At 35.4% G+C, this 26,059-nt stretch overlaps 1 protein-coding gene across 2 annotated transcripts; it reads right to left on the minus strand.

Annotated features, from left to right (window-relative positions):
- Nucleotides 1-6,648: 6,648 nt before the first annotated feature.
- LOC133288146 (chaperone protein dnaJ A6-like) lies at nucleotides 6,649-10,127 on the minus strand. 2 transcript variants are annotated; one of them, XM_061485940.1, is made up of 8 exons: nucleotides 9,907-10,127; nucleotides 8,986-9,157; nucleotides 8,450-8,615; nucleotides 8,212-8,353; nucleotides 7,856-7,989; nucleotides 7,634-7,776; nucleotides 7,279-7,477; nucleotides 6,649-7,182 (listed from the first exon to the last, which is right to left on the minus strand). In XM_061485940.1, the coding sequence occupies exons 2-8, from the start codon at nucleotides 9,133-9,135 to the stop codon at nucleotides 6,857-6,859; spliced, it is 1,260 nt and encodes a 419-aa protein (XP_061341924.1). In that variant the 5' UTR covers nucleotides 9,136-9,157; nucleotides 9,907-10,127; the 3' UTR covers nucleotides 6,649-6,856. The 2 variants fall into 2 exon arrangements, with proteins under 2 accessions (XP_061341924.1, XP_061341864.1); XM_061485880.1 differs by having other exon boundaries at nucleotides 6,651-7,182; nucleotides 8,447-8,615; nucleotides 9,907-10,125.
- Nucleotides 10,128-26,059: the final 15,932 nt, after the last annotated feature.

Genomic DNA, 26,059 nt, shown 5'->3' on the forward strand with positions numbered 1-26,059 from the left:
GTGCCAGAACTGATACTGGCTATGGAAATGCGTGTACCAGAAAGGTGCTGCGAAAAATAAAATAAAAATATGATAAATCCTAGAAAATTGAGTAGGTTTAGAATCCTAAGTTTGGGATTAAAATGCTAAGCGTAGCAATTATTGATAATACTGTGAGTTTAAGACTTAAACCACTATAAATACTCATTTTTGGCTCTAAACCCTAGGCCATATCAGTTGTTACGTGACCCTTGTGCCTCCCACTTCTGACTTGGTGTTTTTTTCTCTTGCCACCACCATTTCTTCATTGGAAAACCACCAAATGGTCATCTTTTCTCTTGATTCTTACTTGTAAACACCTAGTGGTTGTGTTGGGGTGAGAGAGAGGCTTGTTTTCTGAGTGGTAATCTCTGTTTGGTGAGGTTGTAGTGGCATTTTGTGCTTCAAGGTGTGACCTTTGAAGAGAAAGGACCTCTTTGGTGTGCCATTTTCGTGCACATTGATACCAGAATCTTGAGGAGCTATTGTGTGAGCTCCAAGAGCATTTCCTTTCTGTTTGAAGCATTGGGTAAGTGTCACCAACCTTGATCCTGAGTTTTCTTGGTGTAAAGGTGAATTCTTGGCATGTTAATGAGTTAAACAAGTATGTAATCTCTATATGAACTTAAAAAAGAATAAAAATGCATACTTGGACATTTTAATGGAGTAAAATCCAAACCTTTAGAGTGATATCTCGCGAAATGCAGAAACTGCATTCTGTCGCGAAATATCCGGATATTCTGAGTTTCCGAGAACAGTATCGATACTGTTTATACATAACAGAACTATGGGTTTGTGGACCCTAGATTGATGGAGTGGGACTTCTGTGATAATTAAACTAAGTCAGAATCTAAGTGATTAAGGGCTTATGGCTTTGTGAGAAGCCTAAAGACATGAAACGTAAAGGAAAGGTGTTGTCTTTATATTGTATGCTTATAGAGTATGAATATTGATAATGATTGTTGGTCCAAACAGATTGTGATTGTGTTGTTTGTGGATTTTGAGCGGGTGTGGGCCTTGGATTGGATTGATTGCTTAGAGGTAAGCTTTCGTGTCCTCAGTTTAGCCATTGTTGGTTTCACCATACCCCATGGGGGAATGGTTTATATGCATGCTGTGTTACATGCTTTGATATTTGAAATGCTTTCGAACTGTTAAGTGCAAATGCTTATGATATGTATTTGGTGTTCACCTGATGGGATGTGATCCTAAGGGTAGTACGACATTAGCGCGTGCTGTGTGTATAATAGACGTATTCCTGCATCTCTCTGGCCACTAGATTATTTATGACACACATGACATGATTATTTGCTGCATTGCACTGATTTAGAAATGATATTGATAAACTGCTTTTGAAACTTATATTGCACATGTAAGTGAGCTTGGGGTGGAAGATTTTTGAGGACCCCTTGTCTTACTGAGATTTCTTGTTTAGAGATCTCACACCACGTTTGGGGACACTTATTTCAGGTTCAGGTAACTTGGGGGCTGATGCCTCTGGCGGCAGGAGACCGGAGCTTAGTTGATTATTTTATTATGTATGCTGACATGACTGGATATTGGATGCTGTTTATATGTTCTGTCATTTTTATGATATTTGAATTGAGACTCTTGTTGGACTTGTTGCCTTATTCGGTGAGCATGAGGTTTGTCCATGCCGCTTTGGTGTTAGTACCTTTAAGCTTGAGTTGTATAAACTATCAGGTTATCCGGTCTACATGTTGTAGTTCCGTGACTAGAGACTTATTTATGTTATTTATATAATGAGGTATTTCAGTTAGCTGTCTTTTGCAATTTACATACAAGCGATGTTTTGAAAATGATTTAAGTAATCAAGTTGGTAATGAATAATGACGTCATAATTGAAAAGAAAAAGATATTCCGCATTTTTAATTAAGCGCTGATTAATACAATGATATGATAACAAACCGGATATATACGGGGTGTTACACAAGTGCTGTCTTCTGTTAAGTTGTTCAATGGCGCGGTGGACCTTTATTAGTTTATGTATTTACTTTCTTATCTCTGAAGTTATGTTAAAGGGCGATTTCATGCGCGATGGTGGCATTGTGCCCTGTCATGCACGATGGAAGCCATCGTGCCTCATTCTGGGCCTTGCGATTTTGAGCCTTGTTCTTACGTATTTGGGCCTTTGATGGGCCTATCATATTTTATCAAGATCAATACCTAAAATATTTTTACATAATGGTTGAGAATTTACATAACCAAATATGCTCAAATCTCACATAAGAAGATGCATGCGTGCATTTATATAAACTTTGTTAAGGAATCTTAACTGTTAGCAGCGAAAAATATAGAAATAGAAAGCTAGCACATCTACATGTCATATCAAGCCATTTTTACGTTCTAGATAATAATGCTATTTCTTTTTTTTTACTGAATTAATTTTCACATATTTCTCTTTTCCCACTCTGGTCTATATTAAGTACATATGTATAACAAATTCCGAGAGATGACATAATTGGTAAGTGAGTTGTGTCCAAAGAAAGGATCAATGAGGCTAAAAGGTATTTGGTTTGGTATATAGGCAAAATAAATTGGAGCCATTAGAAAAACTCTTTCATGCTCTACATTATGAAGGAGATTAGTCTCATTCAAATAAATCCAACACACTCAAGGATAAATAAATAAAAGTACAAGTGTACAACTAGAAGTCAAGGAATTAAGATCAGTCATGAATCCTTCTGTAATTACATGGTTCTTACTCTTAGGACAGTTAAAGAAGATAGATAAGGCATCAATTATTGATGCCTTTTATTCTCCTCATGAGTTTTCCTTTATTCCAAAACTTTTTAGCTGTTTTATCATAGTGACAGACAGAGATATGGAAGCTTTAATATAACCAAATTTGGTGCCTTTGGTCTCCTTGTTACCTAATAGAAGTTTCTTTTAAACATAAAAGCGTGTAAGTGTAAATTCTTGGGATTTTATTCTCTAGGAATAGGATAGGATCAAATGGATGAAGTGGTGGAGCTGCATCTATCAGAAAATTTAGAGGCCCCTGTAGTGAGCAGAGTGTTGATATCAGGCCTAAAGATAAAATTATCGACGAAAATAAAAGGAAGAGGGATTTCCACTTTCAAGCTGGGTCTTGTCTTTCCAGGGTTGGGCTATTCACACTCTAAAATGTTTATAAACATTCCTTACTTTTCAATTTTTATGCTGCTTTTCAAATTTAGTCTTTATTAAATACTTTTAAAAAGTTAATTGTTTTACTATTGCTTCTCTCTCCTCAAATAACTTATATTATCACAGATTAGAACAGCTCATCTCTCCCGTGCATTTTCCCTCTCTAGATTACTTCTCCCTAGTTTAAAATAAAAAGTAATTAATACTTGAAAATTCACATATATAAATTCATAATAATCCAATCAACAACAAAAAATTAAAATAATTTTTAAAGAAAGATAACACATCAACCATAAAATTCACTTCTTTCAATATATATACCTTTTTTATTCCTAAAATTGTATGCGTATACCAGATGCATTCAATTAGTTTCAATTAGTTATAAAAATCGACCTGACCGATCCAATTGATTGATCGGTAAATCGGACCCCAATCGGTTCGATTCAAGTATTAAACTGATTATGCATTTGACCGGATATAAAATCAATGAACAGATCTTGAACCGGATTCAATCGATATTAAACCAGCATTGCTCTTTTTTTTTTCTTTTTTTTAAATATTGGTTTTACGAAGTTTTTGACATAATTCTTGAAAAATATCATTACTGAGATTCGAACCTAAACCATGTAAATTATAACTTATAGCACTTACTACCAATTCAACTCTAATTATTAGCTAAAATGCTACTAATTTTATTTTATACTTTTAATTCGTATGATTGAATCGGTGACCCATTTATTAAATCAGTAATTCATTAACCCAATACCTCAACCAAATCGACGAACAATTCAAGTTGATAACACCGGTTTCAATAGCTTTGATACTTACTTTTTTCTTATTTTTATCTTAACCATACTACACAAGTGGATTATATTAAGGGCTTGTTTGGTGTAACGTATAAGGCCTGATAGTATAAGCTTATACTATACGTTATGACATTTTTAGTTATTTGATGTGACCAACGTATAGTATAATCTTATACAGCAGGATCCCTTAATACATCAAAATGACGTATAACTTAATCCGGCCTAAGGGGGAGGGATAAGGCCTGATAAGAGGTTGGGGTATCAACATCGTTGACCAGTGTAATTCTCAAAAATTAATTACAATTGAAAAATTAATTAATATATTGAAAAATTAATTTTTCTTTTTATAAAAATTAATTTATGTTTTGGACACACTGATCAATAAATTTTTATAAAAAATAATATCATATGATATTTTTTGAAGAATTATATAAATTCTTTATTAAAGGATATTTTTATTAAAAAATTATTTTTATCCTATATAGTATTATACAATGCATTACCAAATACTAGATGATATTATCTTATACAATATATTATTTTATACAATACCGTGCCAAACGCTGGATAATATTAAAATTCAATCAGGCCTTATATTATCAGGTCTTATACTATCAGGTTTTATCTTATACTATGCACCAAACATGTCTATAAACGATTGTTATGTTGCAAAGAAAAACTTATTTTCAATGGACTCAAAAATACATCTGGGTCTCACTATCAATTTTTTCTCTCTCCAATTGTTGGTGTGTTTTCGAAAAAAAGTTTTTCCTTCCTACACCATGACAATGGTTTATCCCTCATATTAAACCATATTTTTTACAACTTTACTTGTAAGCTTTTCGAGTGTTAGTATATTAGAGTTGAAACTAGAAAAAGTGACTAGGGTTGGTTTAGCGATTAGGGGTTTGGGTAATTTATATTAAATTATATTTTTAATCTCCATTAATATATATATAATATATATATATATATATATATATATATATATATATATATATATATATATATGAGAAAGGTTATACTTACAACTTTTTTTTTATAATCTCTTACAACTATATCTTAACACCGTTAATTTTCGCCAATTAACGGTTATCATTTATTGTGAATTAATAATTAATTAATGAGTTTAATTTGTGAAAATCATAACCGTTGATTGACGAAAATCAACGGTGTTAAGATATAGTTGTAAGAAGTTGTAAAAAAATAATTGTAAGTATAACATTTCTCTATATATATATATATATTGAAGTTGAACATCTGAAGAGGGTATTACAAGTGAGTAAAAAGAGGATTTTAGGAAGAAAGTTATTTGAACAACTAGAATAAATAATAAAATAGTTAATAAAAAAAATAAAATCTTTGAAATTTTAAATAAAAATGAATCAGAAAGCACCATATATACTAAATAGTCAAAATTACCAATAACCCCACCCTCGTTTCAATAATTATTATTTTGGAAGCAACACTTGCAAGAGGATTCCTATCTTTCAAAAGGGTCAGGATCATTTTACACCAGTGTAAGTTACACTTTCAATCTTGTCCACTGATCCCACTTATATCTAAGGGTTCAAATTTTTTAGTAATGCGAGTCATTGAATACAAGTGGATCAATAGTCAAGATTGAGTGTAAAACTTCTAACTCTACACCGGTATAAGAATATCCTGCCCCCTTTCAAAAACTACCTCAATATTCATTTTTTAAATTGTCAAAGATTTATTTATTATCGATTACACTTGTATTCTAGACATTTATTGTATGACCAACAAGAAAAAGACAAAGTACTGTGTACCAAGTGCCATTGGGAACATTAACTAGTTAAGAGAAATGCTATGAATGCTATGGGCTTTAGCTCTCTATTCAGCAAACGGAGAAGCCTTCTGTTTTAAAAATTTTCAAAACGGGAAGGATGTGACTTTGCAATTAGAGATTTGCAAAATAATCAAAAAATTAAATCGAACTATGAATCAAACTGAATTACTCTTAAAACAACCGATTTTTAAAAATCAATTCATGAACTGAGTCGATTTTTAAAGAACCAGTTCATGAACCGAATCAGTTTTTAAAACCAGTTCATGAACCGAATCATTTGGAACCAAATCGAACCAAATTGATTTTTATAACTTTATTTTTTAAATTTTAAATTTCTTTTCTTTTCAAAAGATGGTGGACCCGAACTGATTCCAAATCACTTCTAAACCAAACCAAACCACTTCCGAACCGAACCAAATTTGAACCGAACCGAACCACTTCCAAACCAAACAATTTAAACCAATTCGTTTTGGTTTTTTAAAAAATTCAATTCGGTTCGACGCATGCACGTCCCAATTTGCAATTACCCATCAAAGGACCAGGAGTGCACTCTATACAATTACCCTTCACTGAAAATGGGGACTAAGGGAAAGATCATTTGTTGATGAATAATCCATGATACTCACGTCCTCTTGACATTTTCTATTATCTCGTTACATTTGATCCACATCATAGTAATCAACGAAGTTCTAGACTGCTGCTATATCTGGTTTTTGTCCTTGACAAATTCACATATTCTTCCAATAAAAGAAATTTAAGGATTAACCAAATCTAAGAACCAAAGAGTAGTATTGTTAGAAGGATTTGCCAAATCTAAGAACCAAAGAGTAGAAGGGGCATGCGACTGGGATCTGCAATCATGATATTACACCTTTAAACAAAAGCATTTCATTTTCATATACTAAATATCACAACAATATTCAAAACAACCGAAGAAATCTGCAAATAACTGTAAAATAAATAATATTACCAGATAAAACCTAAAGGTAAATAAAGATGCAGTTATAACTGCATTATGCAAGTAACCATGCAGAACATTATAGACGAAGCACCTCAAGCATAAAATGCACTATTGTTGAGCACATTGTACTCGTGGCATGGATGGCTCGTCATCATCTTCATCATATGCCTCTTGGTATTGCTGTTGCTTCTTTCGTCTCATCTCCTCCTTAATGTTGACATCATGCAAAGTGGTTTCCTCACAATTATCCAGCTCCATATCTGACAAATGGTTGCTGGTCTTCTGAGGTAATTCCTTTTCTAATAACTGGCACTGATCAGGGGAAAGGAACCCTGAATCTGGAAAATCAACATTAAACTTGATGAAAAGGCGCCCCTTAATGAAGGGCCTATTGTGCTGTGGCATTCCCTCATCGTTTATTGCTTTATGTTGACCTTCATTGCAAAATTAAAATTCATAAATCAGATAATGGAATACAATGATTGAATGAAATTTCAGTGAAATGAACTCCCAAAATTTTTAAACTGTACCTGGCCTGATAACTTCCCCAGGATTTGATTTGATCAATAGTTGCCTCCCGTCAAGATGGGTGACAGCAAACTGGAAGCCACAAAGTGCCTCACTTAAGGTGAGATTCTGATCAATATAGAGATCATCGTGCTCCCTCCTGAACCTTGGGTGCTCCTTTACTTGTACGACAAAAACAATGTCTCCTGTGATTGTGTCAGGCTGCGACAAGTACACATGTGCAATTAATTAAAGAAACCACCATGGAAGAGACTAAAATGATCAACTTCATGCAATCTTTACTAAGTATTAGCATAGCAGTAGTATACTAAACTATACACTACAATGACACCCAAAAGAGAAATAATCTCTTCTTACAGCTTCATCAGCTTGTCCTTCAAACACAATCTTCTGACCCTGCTGCATCCCCTTCTCAACATTCACCTCCAGCACCTTCTTTTCCTGGCTAACCTTGTTTCCCTTGCACTGAGGGCATCGATCTCTTTCACTAATGACCTCACCTGCATCAATGACTGATGAGCTGGAGGAAACTACACCATAAAGCAACTAAACAAATATGGAAAGAGAAATTTCCATTACCAGTTCCTCTGCATTCAGGACAGACGTGTTGCATTTGTTGAATCATGCCCATTCCAATCTGCCTTCTTGTAATCTTCATACCTGTGCCTTGGCATCCAAAACACCTACCAGCTGTTCCACTTTTTGAACCTTTCCTGATTTATCAGAAATTGCAAGAAAAACTATTGTTGACCACAGGAGGATTTCAAATATTAATGTAAAATATAGCTATATAACTTGAAAGTTATGGTTGACTTAAATACCATTGATTCAACAGCATAAGACAATACATTTCTCAAAAAGTACTTGGATAGAATGTTAAAGTTCTCTAAAAAGAATCAGATGTACAAAAAATATAAACACAGATAAGTCCATACCCTTTACATTTTGAGCATAACACATTTCTAGAAAGAGATAGTTTTTTTGTTGTGCCATTATACACGTCCTCCAAGGAAACCTTAAGAGAATGCACCACATCTTCACCATGCTTCTGTCTTCTACCTCGTGAACTACCACCAGCTAAGAGATAATAGTAATAGTGAGTTGGTCAATATTGCAAGATGATTTACAAATGAGAATGATACAACATGAATATAAAAGTGAACATCTCACCACCAAAGCCTGCTCCACCACCAAAAAATGATTCAAATATATCAAATGGATTATTAAATGAGCCCCCTCCCCCCATCCCTTCTTTAAGGGCATCTTCACCATATTGGTCATACATTTCCCTCTTTTCAGCATCACTTAAAACTTCATATGCTTGGCTTAACTCCTTGAACTGATATAAGAATCAGATATTTAGTACAAAAACAAAAAGAAATGCTAAGACAGCAAGAAAAGGCATTACTAGCAATTTTTCAATCACAAAAGTTTGCACAAGAAACTCATTAGTGAACAACATATTTCATATAAATGAAAAGACTAAAACAAAAATATAACAAGCTAAAGCCATCTGCAAACACCAATATTAAATCACTTTAAAGTTTACACTATATTCTCACTATATTAACAGAGTTAAATGCAGAATCACTAATATAAAATGCTTACAATTAAATTACATAGTCAGACCATGAACATTGATCCTAATGGAAGAGCAGAGCAATTGATTAATGCAATCAAAATGCAGTGAAGAAGACCATGAGGCTTACCTTCTCAGGATCTCCACCCTTATCTGGATGGTTCTTCATTGCTGCCTTCCTATAAGCCTTCTTGATTTCATCTTCACTAGCACTTTTTGAAACACCAAGAACATCATAATATTTGGTGCTATCACTCTTCTTTTGTCCACGCCCAAACATGATTGATGCACCTCAAAAAGCACTGCATAAAAAAGGAAAAAATTATAAATTTTAAAAGAAAAATATCAGCAATGAAAATCTTTATAGTGCATCAATGAGTCGCAGAGCAGTTGACTTCTTTTTCTTTGTATAAACAATTTACATGAAATTCCAGCTCAAAGAACAACACTGATACACCATTACTACTGAGGCACCATCATGCCATGTCAAATCAAACACAATATATTAAAAAGATTAACAATTTTCATTAACAATGTTTATACAACAAAATCTGCCAAACTTAAGAGTCTGACTTATTAAACTCAAAAGCTGTAACCGCAGCCTCTTCACCACAAATGAGACTACTTTCTTAAGTTCATATAATCTGCACCGTTAAAAGTTAATTCAATCTGCAAAACTTCAACCCACGATTAAGTCCCCACAAACGGAGACAATTTTCAATATTATTATTTATTATTTAAATTTCCATAATTAAACAACCTAAACAAAAAAAAAAAATCATCCAAAGCGAACTGAAAACCGTGTCAAAAACCTAGTGAATTTTCAAACCTAAAAAAAACTAAACCTAGAAAAAAAATTGATCGAAAACGTAAGGCCGTAGATGCAGAGAAAATAAACATCAGAAAATCGGAAATGAAGTAGACCCGATTCAAAAATTGATGATCAAATTTCGGATCTAAAAAACTCAGAGATCGAAAACCCGAACCAAATTGGAAAAACAAAGGGAATAGATCTGAACCCTATAAATCAAAAGAGAAGGAAAGAGCATACCAAAGGGGCTTTTGGTTCCTTGGTTGTTGTAGTTCTTCTTCAAGGGAGAAGAGAAACCCTCGAAGAGAGAGAGAGAGAGAGAGAGAAAAGTAACGATTTAAGAAAGGGAATTTGGTTTTCTAAGTAGCGGAATTGCTATTTCCACTCTTGTTGCCAAACAGCAATATCGTGTGTGCTGTAGCTGGTAAGCGGGTTAGGTTATTCCGGTGTGAGAGTTTCAGTTTCCTTAGTAAAAGCACTTGTTCGGGATTGGATGAGCGCGTCCGCTAAGGGAGTTGTTTGGATGGTAACTGGAATTTAAGAGTCTGTTTGAAGCAATGATAAAAAAGATAGGACATTTATTTTTATCTCTTGTTTGGTGGGTCAATAGAATATTAGCTTATCTTATTGTCTAATTTTATCTTATCAAATACATGATTTCTTATCTGATGAGAGGAGCTGGGTTAGGATTCAATAGGATACGATATCAATATTGGATATCTAATATATCCTCACGCTATCCACTATTTCCCACGATATTCAATATATTTGTATTTATTGTATTATATTTTGTTTTTTCTTTCTTCTTTCTCCTTCTACATAATCTTATCAGATTGCTAATCAAATGTTCATCAAACAAAGGACATGATATAAGCTTATCAGCCTCGTGCCTTTATCAATTTCATATCATGTCTTACTTTTATCTTATCCTGTCCACGAGACGAGGAGTCGCTACGTGGTCGAGCTTGGCGGCTTAGCTTAACAACGTCGCTTTTCACTAAAAGGTGCCAGTAACAATTTTTATTTTTTTTTATACACACGAGTAACAATTTTTTGCTACTTGAATTGAGCGTAATGACTCGGCCTACAGAATCGGGCCAATATCCCAATACCAAATCAGACAGGAGCAAGCAAATGGGCCCAGAGGATATTCATACAGCCCATATATTTGTTCAACAGTCGCATTATACAAACCATGCAGAACCAAAAAAACAATGCTAATCATAAAAAAAAAACCTAGATCACCAAAATACAAATAGTCAATTGTTTGTTGAAATTTTTCTTGCTACCATTAAATGGGTTTAAAGTTTCTCATGTTATAAGAGATAAAATTATGATCTATACATTATACAAACATAAAAGTGTGTAGCACCCATGTGAAGAGAAAAGAGAGAAAAAGAATAATTGGGCCCCACACACATTTTTTTTTAGATTACATCCGGGTATCCCATAGTCGATAGCCATGAGACTAATCCTTCGTCCCGGGTCAGCGCACAAAGCGGTAAAGAGCTGGCCACAGAATGCTTTCCATTCACCAGAGTTGGAGTTCGAACCCCCAACCACTTGCTTAAGGGACGAGATGTTGAACCATCACGCTCACCCACGTGGTTGGCCCCACACACATTTATATGTGTGTAGGATGAATAATTTAGAAACTTTAAACCCACCATTAATTGATAATTTTATTTTATCAAAAAATAGATTAATAATATGTTCAGTTAATTTCTAAGAAATGTATATAAAATCTCATTATTATATATGATCAAATTAATTGTTTAGGATATGCATATTAATTATTTTTATAATGTGTGACTAATGAAAGAGTGTAGATTATTACTTAATAACTCATAATGAGATAATTATTATGTAAAGTAATTATATTTGTAGCTAGGTTTATTGCCAGTATTATTAAAATATACCAAAAGGAGTTTACCAAATATATATATAAACCAAAAGGATGCCCAATTAAATATAGATATATACCTTCATGCTTCTTCATCCTCACCTTGCCACATTGAACAATGACCCTATCTCAGAAGTGTTAAACAAAGAATGGCTTTAACTCGCAATAGGAGTACATTGTGGTAACTTGTTTCGAATAAACATTTGCCTATTAACCCAAATTAGAAGAAATTAATGGAATTTGATCAAGAACAGAATTTAAACCTAATTTACTCTTAAAACTAAATTGAATTAGAGTCTAAAACACAACTATAACAAAAACAAAATAAAAAATCAAAGAGTTTAAGGGTTAGAATATCAAATATTGTGATTTATCATGGTTCACCCTAAAATTAGGGGTGTCAAAACGGGTTGACACGACAAAAATTTGATACGACGCGAATTTGACACAACACAAATATATCAACACGAACACGACACGAATTTCTATTTATGTCAAAATCTTCAACACTAACACGGCACGAATTTTTTGCGGGTTGACACGACACGAATAACACGCAAAATAGGGGGTCAAAACGGTAATTGACAAAAAATAAATAAAAAATGGGTCAAAATTAAAAAATAATTTAAAAAAATTATAAATTATAAAAATAATATAATTAAAAAAATATGGGTCAACACGAACACAAATACATCAACACGAACATGACACGAATTTTTTACGTGTCATTTTTTCCAACACGAACATGACACGATTTTTTTTGTGGGTCAACCCGAACACGAATTTTCATGTCGTGTCGCGGGTCGACCCGCGTGTTATAACCTATATTGGCACCCCTACCTAAAACCATACAAGGGCTATATACAAAATGTCATCACATGTCCACTAAATTCAGAATTTCTAATCAGTGTTTGAAAAATCGAATTACAATGGAGTTTTATAAGAATTTGACCAATCTTGGTCACTCTCTCATCTCATACACCTATAGAATCTCTCCTATCACTCAAATTCACTTATAGGAACAAATTGATCCAAAAGAGATCAAAAACAATTTCTTTTCACTCCAATAAAAGCAAAAAATTATAACAAACAAGTAAAAACGAATAACTAAGGAGCCTTTTCTCTCAGGTACGCAAAATAGCCTCTAAATGATGAACAATGTGAATTATGTGTAATCTAAGCAATATATTAATGAATGTGTTGATTCTAGTTTAAGGAGCCTGATACTTGGGTAGTGAACTTCATGTACGGGGAAGGTGTGACCCGACTAGGGGGAGCTCATGGCAGGTAGACTACCATCAATAGGCAAAATACAATCCACCACAATAAATAGTCCAACTCCAAGTCTCAATCCAAACCTTTAGGGGCCATTTGATACGTGGCTTTTGGCAGGATATTATCGTAAATTGAATGTAAAAATCATATTTTTAAAAATCGAGATTCCCGGACAAAAAAAGTTTCTCCTCTGCTAAACGCCCCCGAATTCATGAGTTCTCTCACTTGTATATTTTTCACTTAGTCCATTCATAATCGATGAAAAACTTCATCACTCACAATTATGTTAAATATATTGCTTTTCATTCTAAAAGTAGAGGGAAACAATAGCTTGCTCTCTTTTTATGTTAGAGTGTTGATAGTACCTAACTACCTATTACAAATATGTGAACAAAGAATTAAAAATACATGACTGATGAGCAGAACTAGTACCTTTTTTGTTGGGTGATAAGTCCATGAATTGTGACTTAGAACATTTCATTTGATGTTAAAATGGAATGGAAAGGATATCTTTTGTTAATATAAACCCCAAATATTGCATAAAAATGAAATATTATGATTTTAAGTGCTAATGGGCTGTTTTTGTATCTTGCAGGCCCAACTACTCATTTTATCCAAGCAAAGCAAAAAGAATGAAAAAGACAAGAAACAAAGAAATCTTGGGCTGAGGTTTTACCAATACAAGTCAGTAAAGAGACAAAAGAAGAGAAACTAATGAAGGAAGAATGGGCCAGATGAAACAGAGCTGATTAAAAGCCCAACTTGAAGAAAGAAGGAAGCAAAGTGAGAGAAGCCCAAGTCAGAAAAGGAAGAAAAGAAAGAAAAGAAAGGGAAACAAAGGGGGATTCAGAATCGTGAAGCAAACGCTGGAAGAAAAAAACCTAACACCCACCATCGAGCGAACCATCCCCATCAGACACCCATCTCAAACTGAACCACCCTTTAATCTTTGTTCAAGACACAGAACCCTAGCCTTACTCACAGTTCAGTTCTTGAATCGAACCAACCCACACAAACCCTAACTGATTTTTGTGCGATACAGAAAAATCCAAGCAGGTCCCTCTCTTGACTTGATGAGCTGGAGGTTGTTAGTAGTGGTGGCTGGAGATGCTTTTGTGGTGTGTTGCTAATCGTGTAAGGGACACCCACGACCGAGTGGAGCGAGGAGCATACATACGTCTTGAGGAGGTGATTTGAGATCAGCTATAAAGGAGAAGATAAAAGCATTTGGAGGGATCTTCTCTTCTCTTCTTCTTCGCTGAGTTTATTTTGCTCTTGGATATTTTTTTATTTTACTGTTCTTTTATTTTATTTTTAGTAGTTTTATTTGTAATTTTTTGTAAGCACTGCTTCAGGGCTATTTGTTGTTGATAGTTCATGCATTTTAATTTTTGTTAGTTGTACGTTGTAGTTTGTTGTTTTATGAACCTTTGCTGTATGTTAGCTTATTAACCTGTGGTGATGAGCTAATTTCCTTAGAGTTGGGTTGAAAGAGTACCCGGAACTCGTTTGTTATTGGTGATGTTTTGAAGTTTAAAGTATTGATTCCAGTTTGTTTATTGTGTGTTTTTATATGCTGAGTTTATTATGTGATGATCACACATAGGCTACTCCTAGTGGTGTGAGATTATTGGGAAATAACTCACACTAGACCCCACTGTGAGCACATGGAAAGTTGAGAGAGATCTCTCTCAATGGGTATGGCTCCAGGGATGAAGCTACCCCCATGTAACTTGAGAAAATGGTACTTCAAGGTCCTATGATAACAGTGACATAGGGATATCTCATCTGTTGTTATTGGAAGAAAACTGTTGTTGGGAAACAATAGTTATTTTATTATTTTCGTTAAGCTGGAAGCAATAACTGTTTTCTGTCAAAGCATCCTAATGGCAAATAAAGGAAGGGGAAATTGACACCCAACTTGCTTCCAAATTCTGTTCTCAAAAACCCATCTTTGTTATCCTTTTGTATTTTCGTCCAAATCTGAGTTAACTTTCTGTTTTTAAAACTTAAAAGAAAAGCATAAAAATTTTATAAGTTTTCCATTTACTTAATTTTACAGTCAGTAAGTAAAGAGTCTTTCACCAACTAAAATCATTATTTTCAAAAAGAAAAAGAAACTTTTCTCAAAAATATTTTCAGTATACTTGAGTTAGAATAGCAGTAGCATTTAATTTGATTTTATATTATTTTTGGTTCTGTTTAGCAATTACCTATTTATTCCAAGTTAAAACGCAAAAGATCCTTGTGGGAACGATAACTGGGAACCATAAAAAGCCCTATATTACTTGTTGTCGCATATACTTGCGCGCTTACTTGCATAACTTTTAGCAAGGCAACAAGTTTTTGGCGCCGTTGTCGGGGATCAAAGGCGTACATTGTCAAAAAAAAAAATTGTAATTGCTGTTCTGAATTAGCTTTTGTTATTTTCATTTTTTTATTTTAATATTTCTGTTAGTTTAGCTTATTTTCCTTCTTTCTTTCTGTTAGCATATATCCTTCAGTTCTGCTATATTTCTTTTATTGGTAGATCCATCTTTTTCTTATGCTATTTTTTTATTCTTCTTGTCATTTTGATTTTTGTTATACACTGCTTTGATAAATGATTCTGTTGGTTTAATTTTTAGATTTTATTTTTGTTGGTATTAATTTTGCTGTTATCTTTTTGGTAATGGTTATTTTTATTTTTATTTTACTTTTTTAGTTGTTGACATCAATTTTTTTCCCTTTATTTTTCTGTTATGTTTATTGGTTTGCTGTTGATAATTGATTATAGATTTTGCTGATATATAATTTTTTTCTCTTTGATAGTTGCTATTTTTTTTTAGATTCCCTCTTGCTTGTTTTTTTTCTATTAAGTGTCTGTTGTTTGAGTTTCGTAGAAGACCTTGATCTTTTAGAGTAAATGGATCACAATTATTTTCAATGGTCTAGTGAAAAGGATGCTCAAATGAGAGTGCTTGAAATGCATGATGTAAATTCCTTTACAACACTCTCTGCCAAATTTGATGCACTCTCAACTTTGATTAAGACTAGAAATCAAGTCATAGAGGCCAAAATGATCCAACACCAAGTTGTCCAGCCAATTCCATGTGTCTCTTGTGTATATTGTAGTGGTCCACACCTCTTTCAAAGTTGTCCATCCAACCCAGAGTCTGTTTTCTATGTAGGAAACTACAATAGAAACGAAAATAATTTTAACCAAGGTTGGATGCATAATTCTGGTTTCCACTATGCACAAGGACAGGGGCAGCAAGATGGCCCCTCTAATGCACAACCCACACCTCCTTTTCCTTATCAAAACTACCAGCAACAGCCCCCTAGGCAGCAACCTGCATTCCAATACTCTCAAAACCAGCAAGTGGACCTTCCTTCTTCATCTTTAGAAACCTTGCTTAGAGACTTTTTGGTCAAGAATGAAGCTAAGTAAAATAGCTTGGAGGCTGTTATGCAGAGTACATTTGCCTCTCTTACGAGTTTAGAGACTCAAATAGGTCATTTAGCCATTGCTATAAATAATGAACCTCTAGGTATCCACCCTAGCAACATTGAAGAACCTAGGAGAGAGTGTCATGAGCAAGACAAAAGGCTTGAGCTAAGAAATGACAGGTTGGTCAACCAACCTGAAGATGTAGTTAGGCCATGTGAACTGAAAATTCTTGTTACTCAAGATGGAGAAAAGGCCAAAAAGGAGCTGGTTGCACCTCAAGAAGCTGCTAAGAAAAATTCTTCTCAAGAAAAAGAGCAAGAACTAGCCATTCCTATGCCTAAGAGTCTTGCAATGGAAAGCCACACGCAAGGGGTAGAACCTGCAACATCTCCGCCTAAAATAAATGCAATAAGCATTATTAATAGGCCTCCCCATCAATTCCCTTTGAATGTGAATGGGGGAAAAGTCAGCTTTAATGTGTTGAAAGCCATGAAGCATCCTAGTGAGATGGAGGACTGTTCTCTTATGGGTATAGTTGACCACAAAGTGAAAGATAGGTCTAAAGAGGAGAGTGGCAAGGACCCAATAGAAGTGGATATTTTAGATGAGTGTGAGTTGGATAAGGAGGATTTAGAGGAGAGTATAGGCTGTGTGGAATCTAAACTTGCATTTTTTTGGAAAGAAAAGCAATTTGTGTCTTTAAGTCTACATAAAAAAGAGTTAAAATCTCCTTGGCCATCCATAGGAGTCCCACTGATCATTGAACTTAAGCTTCTGCCCACCAAACTTAGGTATGCCTACTTGAAAAAAAATAAAACATCGCATGTGAGTGTGTCAAGTTTACTCATTGTTTGTGAGGTAAAACATCTGCTAAATGTGCTTAAATTTTTTAAAAAGACCAGAAATTGGATCATAGTAGATGCTAAGGGGATCATCCCACCATTAGGCATGCATGAGATTCTGTTGACTGACCCAAAAAGCAATTTCATTGAGCAACAAAGAAGAGTTAATCCAATCATGCAGAAAGAGGTCATGAAGTGGTGGGATACAGGGCAACTAGTTCTACCTTTTAATTCACAACTAAAGCTAGTTCCTATGAACCTAAAGTCTAGGTGGTTAGGCTCCTTTAAAGTTGTTGAATCTTTTTGCATGAAGCTGAAAAAATTCTGGTTGAGCAAGATGGTAGAAAAATCGAGGTTGATGAAAAAGGGATCATATACTATTTGGGAAATGATAGGGACAAGGTGTCTATCTTTCCAAGAGAGCCTGATTGAAACTGATCAGGAAAATGAAGCAAAAAGTCTAGCTAAAGACTATAAACTAAGCATGTTAGATTTATTTATTTTTAGATTTTTTTGTTGTTGTGTTTTCTGTGACTTCTTTATTTGCATGTTTGCTGCATGTTGTAAAAAAAAAGGAATTGAGTTTAATTGAAAATTTAATACATTGATATGGTTTTACAGGTGTCAAGAGAGATAGTCAGCTGATACATACTGCAGTGAGTGAAATCTGAGTTTGGGGGAAATTGGACAACACCTTTCAAATGGAGAGATTCTTGATTTTGAAGCAAATTAGAACCACAAGCTCAACAATCAAGTGCTCCTCTTCCATATGCAACATTGATACCTCAAGTTGCAAAGGAATCCACTCCATCTACATCAAGAAAAAGAGGAAGACCAAACAAAATGAGTAAAAGGAAGATGGTGCAATAGAAAAGTGATGAAAAAAAAAAAGCAGAAGAGAAAGATAAAGAAGACTCTGAGAATGCTGAATAGGGCCAGAACCTCTTAAGGCCCCAGGTTACCTTGTTCATGATATTTTTTTTTTAAAAAAAAAAAGTCTTGGTAGCCTGTTTCTACAACAGTGAGGACATTGTTTCCTCTGAGTTTGGGGGAGTGAATTTATGAATTCTGCTTGTTTTTTTTTTTAAAAAAAAATTTGCTGTTTTTTTTTTCTTTTGCTGTTTAAATGCCTTGTGAATAGTTGTGATCTTTGTTGTTTTGTTGAATTTATTAGTTGCCATGTTGTTGGGTTTTGTCCTTGTTGTTTGCTGTTTTATTGAGTTGAAGTTTGAGTCTTAGAGTGAATTGAGGGTTGTATGGTGTTTAGTAGTAAGTGGTTTGTGCCACAATTAGGCAGCTGAAAGTTTGAAGAAAGAAAGGAACTCAGGATAGCTGTGTGAATGTAGAGTGACATGAGTGGATTAATGGTTGAGTAATAATGGCAGTGAGAGTTTGAGAATTGATTGATGTAGAATGTGAGTGGTAAAAATTGGCATGTGAGATGGTGACTAGACCCAACACAATGAGTCCTTGACCCTACATAGCCAGAAAAAAAAATTCATGAGAGGTCTTCACTGGGGTAGTGAGGCAGAACTTCCTCTGATACTCAGTTGATGAAGTGTAACACTTGCTTAAGTTTAAAATGATGAGGGCAAAAAAATTTTGGTTGCTTTTTGTTGTTGTTTTGTTTAACCACTTTCAAACCAAAAAGCCATCCTTAAATCATCCATTGAAAATCCCATTTTGAGCCTTTAGCCTTTTCTTTTCACGTAACCATATTTCAACCTACTCCATAATCTACCACACCTCTTAGTTATGATGGAAATGGAAATAGGAAGCAAGGTGTTGTTGGCTACAATAGAAAGTGAAAAGTAAGAAACTGCTAATAAAATGAAAAGTTTGGTCTCAAAAGAAAAGAAAATGATTTGGAAAAATACTTTGAGGGTTTGAGAAAGCTTTAATGTAAAAAAAAAAAAAAATCAGCCCTTAAATAAAAAGAAGAAGAAGAGATTTTCAAAAAGAGAAAAATAGCAGTCAAAGTAGTAGCCATTGGATTGTTTGATTATGCTTCATGATTGTGTTTCATTTCCATTGTAACTACATGAGCCAACTCCCCATAAATTTCCCACCTTCACCTAATCCAAGTTACAACCTAAGTAAGTCCCTTTGATTAAGTTTAAGTTTGTGAGTCACTTAGGAGACAAGAGCATCTTATCAAGCCTATGCTACATCTTTTCCCAGTGTTGGATTGAGAGAAACAGGACCCTTGAGTATTGAGTGAATACTTCTTTGATTAAGTGAGAATGTGAAAAGTTGCCATCTCTATTGCTTGTTGCAAAATTTTGCATTCTGTGTTAAGAAATAAAAATTCATGATGTCTGTTGTCATTATTATACAGCCTTTGAGATATTCATGCATTTGAAATTCACACACTGTTGTTGAGTATTTTGATGAATAAAAAGGATCACCAAGCTGTCTGGTTTGTGATTGATTAACTGCTAGACTAAGTACACACCTCTGTTCTTTGATCTTTGTGTTAATATGATTCACTGAAAGTTTCGAAAAAGTTGAACATTGAAATGCTGTTAGGAAATGTTTTGGACTGTTGTGGATTCTGAGCAGCAATGAGTGATGTAATAGAATTTTTCTGGTTGTGGAGAGTGGTTATTATGATAAATTCATATGCTGATTTTCTTTGTTACTTGAGGACAAGCAACAATGTAAGTTTGGGGGTGTGATAAGTCCATGATATGTGACTTGGAACATGTGGTTTAATGTTAAAATGGAAATGAAAAGAATATTTTGTGTATAAGATAAACCCCAAAATTGCATAAAAAATGAATGATTCTGATTGTAAGTGCTAATGGGCTGGTATTTGTATTTTTCAGACCCAATTACTGATTTTGTCCAAGCAAAGAATAGAAAGAAAAAAAGAACAAAGAATTGGGCTGGAACCTTTACAACTTAAATCAGAAGAGCCTAGAGAAAAGAAGGAAAAGAAAAGAATAAAGGAAGAAAAGAAAGAATGGGCCGATCCTTTGAGAAGGCTGATCAGAAGCCCAACTTGAAGAAAAGCAAAGCAAAGAAGGAAAGAAAAAAAAAGACTCAGAAATGCAAAAAAAAAAACCAAAAGAGGCAAAACGTGCAAACCCTAACACCTACCGTGTGCACAAAATCTCTACCATCCAATCCTTATCCCACACCATTCCTCTTGACTAATCTTTCTACAATCGAACCCCCAAGCCAGACCGTCCCTTGTTTGCGGTCGAAAACCATCAAACCTTAGCCTCACCCACGGTTCATTGAGAACCAAACCAACCCACACTTGCAAAGAGACAAAATCCTAGCTGTCATTGGTATGAAGGACGAGCATGTGTGGAGCGGATTAAGGGTGCTGATCTCTTGGTGAGGCACATGAAAAGGAAGACTAATCAAGTTATGAAAAGATAGAGACATGTGGATTCTGATCTAAGGGCTCATGTCGCTGCTGCTTGCAAGGAGTAGAAGATATAAAGAAGCTATGGGTAAAAGCTTGTGGGGGCGGCTTCTTCCTCTTTTTCATTTCTCTTTTTCCATTTTTTCTTTTACGTTTCTGGTACTGTAAATAGATGTTACTTTGTTTTGATTAGAACCTGTCAGCACAGTACCGAGGCTATTCTGGTGAATAGGACTCGGGCTGTGTTTTACGTTTTCTGCAATTTATTTTCCCTTTAATTTTCGTTTCATTTGTTGTTTGTATGCTCATCAACCTGTGGTGATGAGCTAATTTTCTTAGAGTTGGGTTGAAAGAGTACCCGGAACTCATTTGTTATTAGTTGTTGTTTTAATGCTTAAAGGTTAATTTCCAGTTTGTTTACTGTGTGTTTTTCATTGTGATGGCCACACATAGGCTACTCCTAGTGGTGTGAGATTATTGGGAAATAACTCACACTAGACCTCATTGTAAGCACATGGAAAGTTGAGAGAGATCTCTCTCGATGGGTATGGCTCCAGGGATGAAGTTACCCCCATGTAACTTAAGAAAATGGTGCTTCAAGGTCTTGTAATAACAGATACACAGGGATGTGTCATCTATTATTTATGGTAAAAAAACTGTTGTTAGGAAACAATGGTTATATTCATATTTTCGTTAAACTGGGACTGTTGAAGAAAAGCAACATTTATTTTTCTGTCAAAGCAACTTAATAGCAAATGAGGGAAGGGGAAATTGATACCCAACTTGTTCTCAAACTCTTTTTTTAAATCAATTTTTGTCACTTGGTATTTTTGTCAAACCACAAGTTAAAGCTTCTGTTTTAAAACCTTAAGAGAAAATCATAAAAAAATTTACAAGTCTTCCATTTATTTAATTTTCTAGTCAATAGTTCAAAAGTCTTTCACCAACTGAATCTCTATTTGAAAAAGAAAATCCTCTCAAAAAAAAAAATTATTTTCTTTGCATTTAGTTTAGAATAGCAGTAGCATTTAATTTTATTTCATTTTATTTTTGTCTCTGATTAGCAATTACAATTTTATTCAAAGTAAAAAAAAAACGCCAAATATCCTTGTGGGAACGATAACTGGGACTCACAAAAGCCCTATATTACTTGTTGTCGCGTATACTTGCGCGCTTACTTGCATAAATGTTAGCAAGGCAACATTGGGCAAGTGGCTTCTTTACAGGAGGATGCGAGAGAACACCTAGAGGGGGGTGAATAGGTGTTTCCAAATTTTTTTAAAAAAACTTTTTCTTAGTAGATCCTTAAATCTGTAAAGTCTAGACAAAGTTGAACTATTAAGCTCAATCATCACACCAAGTCAACAAGATTTACAGTTATCAATTTATTTTGTAAGTTCAGTCCAGATAACAGTCACACAACTATAATAATTTTACTAATTTTACCTTAGGTCTCTATATGCCCAAAATGATTTCTATATATGTATATCAATAGAAAATGTACCTGACCTTTTATTTTACAGAGCAAATGCAGCAATAACCTTTCTTACTTAAAATAGAAAATGATTAATTTCCAAATACCAGAAAACAATTTAAGTGCTACAGCAATTATATCAGAACCAATAAGGTGCTACGACACTCTAAAAATATAACAGAAAGCTACTACAACACTTTCAAACAAGAATGTTGAAAATCGCTTTTCGGAAGGAAAGTGCAGATACCGGTTCTGCTAGTCGGTATAAATGCGTATCGAAAAAGTATCCCGTAAAATTGTAATAAGTGCATGATAATTACTAGAATAATATGTAGGACTTGTAAAATGAGTTTCAAGTCCAAATAATGAGAGCAGGTGCCAGAAACTGGTACTGGCTATGAAAAGCGCGTACCGGAAAGGTGCTCCGAAAATTATAAGAAAAATATGGTAATTATTTTAAAATGGAGTAGGTTAAGAATCCAAATTTTGGGATTAAAATGCTAAGCGTAGCAATTAAAGTTAATACTGTGTGATTAGTGCTTAAGTGACTATATATATGTTAGTTGCACACAACCCTAGGTTGATTCATCAACTTTGTGCGTGAGTTGGTGGCTGGTCAGTCCTTGTTTCGGTTCCTTTGAGTTTCTTCACCATTTTTAGAGATCAAGTGTCACTTTTGCTTGGTTTCTTCATCTCCAAACACTTGAGCCTTGTGTGAGTGGCATTTGTGTGTGTGTAGAGAGCTTTGTTCTGAGTTGAGAGGCTGTGTGAAGTCAGTTTGTGGGCTGAGTGGCCTTGTGTGAGGGTGTGAGCTTCTTCTTTGGTTGTTGGAGCTCCAAGGAGCAAACTTTGTGAAGAAAGATCCTTGCTTGAGTGGTATTTTTCGTGTGCCTTGAAGGTCAGACTTGTAGATGCAGTGTGGTGAGCTCTAAGAGCCATTGTTGCTCTGTTTTGAGCTTTGGTAAGTTGTACCAACCTTGATCTTGTGTTTTGTTGAGTAAAAGAGGTGTCTTGGTATGTTTAAGGAGTTAAACATGTAACCAACAATGGTATGTCCCTAAAACAGTATAAAGATGCATGCTTTAACGTTTGAAAATGATAAAACTGGAACCTTGGAGGGATATCTTTGCGAAATGCAGAAACTGCATTCTGTCGCGAAATATCCGGATATTTGGCCGTGAAATATCCGGATATGGATATCCGGATATTGATATCCGGATATTGCCAGAGTGATATTCGGATATTTGATATCCGGATATTGCCTTTGAGATATCTGGATATTGCATATCCGGATATGTCCCCGAGGAATATCCGGATATTCTGGGTTTACGAAGAACAGCAGCGTACTGTTCATCCAGAACTGATCTATGGGTTTGTGGACCCTAGTTTGAGGAAGTTGAACTTCTGTAATTAATTAATGTAAGTCAGAATCGTATGATTAAGGGCTTATGGCTTGGTGAGAAGCCTTAAGACGTAAAACTTAATGGAAAGGCGTTGTCTTAATATTGTATGCTTGCGGTGCATGTTGTTGATGTATTGTTGGTCCATAACAGATTGTAAATCTGTTGTGTTTGGACTTTGAGCTGTGGACTCTTGGCTTTGGGTGTTAGCTTGCAAGGTAAGCTCTCGTGTCCTCGGTTTAGCCATGTTGTGGTTCCACCATGTCCCATGGGGGTGTGGTTATATGCATGCTGTGTTACATGCTTTGAATATTTGAAATGCTATTGAGCTTTATGTGTAATGGCTTTTAATATGCATGTGTTGTTCCATCTTGACGGTAAGCCTGAGTATGTGGCGTCATACAAGACGGTGATCCGGGGTGGATGCAAGTGGTGTCTTGCACTATGTGTGGGTATTTGGCGTATATAAATCCTGCATTTCTCTGGCCAGTAGAATATTATTGACACACATGACATGATTATCTGCTGCATTGCACTATTTTAGAAATGATATTGATGAACTGCTTTTAAACTTATATTGCACCTGTAAGTGAGCTTGGGGTGGAAGATCCTTGAGGACCCCTTGCCTTACTGAGATTTCTTGTTTAGAGATCTCACCCCACGTTTGGGGAATGCTTATTTCAGGATCAGGTAGTATGGGGGCTTATGCCTCTGGCGGCAGGAGGCTAGAGCTTAGCTGATTATGATATTTATGTTGTATTGCTGCCATGGCTGGATTTGGATGTTGTTTATGATTTGGTGCCAGAAACTGATACTGGCTATGAAAAGCACGTACCAGAAAGGTGCTCCGAAAAATATTATAAAAATATGATAATTCTTGTAAAATTTAGTAGGTTAAGAATCCAAAGTTTGGGATTAAAATGCTAAGCGTAGCAATTAAAGTTTATACTGTGTGTTTAATGTTGAAGTGCCTATATATACCCTTATTAAGGGCACAAAGCCCTAGAAAACTGACTTTATGCGTGGGTTCTTGTGGTGGCTGATCAGTTTTGCTCTGTGTTGGTGCTTCCTTCCCTTTGTGTGAGTCTTGTGACCTTCTACCTCCATGATACCTCTTCCTAAACACTTGGTCTTGAAGGTGTGAGCCTTGTGAGCAGAAAAGAGTCACCTTTCTGAGTTAGTGATACGGTCAAGGCTAGGCCCAAAAGGCTAACCAGTGCCCCTAGTTGGGCCGTAGATTACCATTTATAAAATAGTGGTCCAATATTGATGGACCTGAGAACATTGAATGATTCTTTTGTATTAGTAGGATCCTTGTATCCGTATATAGGGGATTGTTGAGAGGCAATACATATCAAAAATAATAAAATTATGTTCATTCTGTTCCTTCTCAGAGCTTCGCTCTATCATTGGTGCTTTCACTGGCTTCTCCAAGACTTTCCACTATGAGGGTGCAGGATCTTGCAGAAGAGTTTGGCACTTTCCAACTCCGAATGGAGCAACGATTGGATGAAAATCAGGCTCAAATCGCTACTTTCAACAATCAATTGCAACAAATTCATTCAGTGTCGCTGGGTTTGGAAAGTCGATGTCGTGACCCAGGACCACAGAAAGAACCATCTTCGTCTTCTTCGTCTTCGCACATGCAAGGGAATCCACCATTATCGTTGATTCCAGAAGATCCACCCCACACCAATGGGCAAGGCGGTGTTAGGGTTGACCATAACGACCCACGGTCGTTTCTTAAGTTCGTTCGTATGGAGTTTCCGGCATTTTTGGGCGTGGATCCAAACGGTTGGATCTTTAAAACAGAGATGTTGTATGAATTGCAACATGTTCCAGAGGAGTATAAAGTACGATTGGCAGGGCTCAAAATGGAAGGAGCAGCTTTACCTTGGTATCAATGGTTGTAAAGAGGAGGGTCTCTTAAATCTTGGACGGATTTTAAGACAGCTTTGTGTCAAAGATTTGGGGTTGAATCGTACATGGATCTCAAGGGGGTTCTTTCCAAACTTACACAATCGGGTGCTTTGAAGGATTACATCCGTGAATTTGAAGCCCTAATCAATCAAGTAACTAAATTTTCGGATGAGGTACTTGCTAGTTTTTTCATTTCTGGTTTGCATGCTGATCTGAGGCGCGCCATCCAATTTCATAACCCCACTTCTCTCCATCAAGCCATGAAATTGGCGGTGGCATATGAGGCCCATCATAGTGAGCTTCGTACTTCATTCTCGGCTAACTCCAAACCGCTCTATGGGAGGCAATCGGCGGGAGATCCTTCGTTTTCTTTGTCCCCACAGGTATCTCATGTTAAACCCATCAATTCGGTACCAGCTTTACCTGCCCCCAATTTACCTCCGGTTAAGAAGTTGTCACATGAATACCTGCAAAAACGGAGAAAGTCAGGTCTCTGTTATCATTGTAATGAAAAATGGAATGTGCGCCATAGATGTCAAGGGAGGATGCTACTGTTGATAGGTGAGGAAGATGAGTTGGGGGATCAACCAGATGAGCAGATAGTTTGGCAGCCAGAGGCCAAAACTATTGAAATGTCTGATGCAGCCTTACATTCAATGGTGGGAGACACCAATCCTCGGGCCTTGCATTTTGACATTCCATTCCATGGAGAAATGGTCCAGGTTTTAATCGACTCAGGTAGCTCTCACAACTTTATCAATAGGGAGTTAGCT

Source organism: Gastrolobium bilobum, unplaced genomic scaffold, assembly GCF_033153095.1.
Source record: "Gastrolobium bilobum isolate Gb01-03AN ecotype WA unplaced genomic scaffold, APGP_CSIRO_Gbil_v1 utg10101, whole genome shotgun sequence".
Lineage (NCBI taxonomy): Eukaryota > Viridiplantae > Streptophyta > Magnoliopsida > Fabales > Fabaceae > Gastrolobium > Gastrolobium bilobum.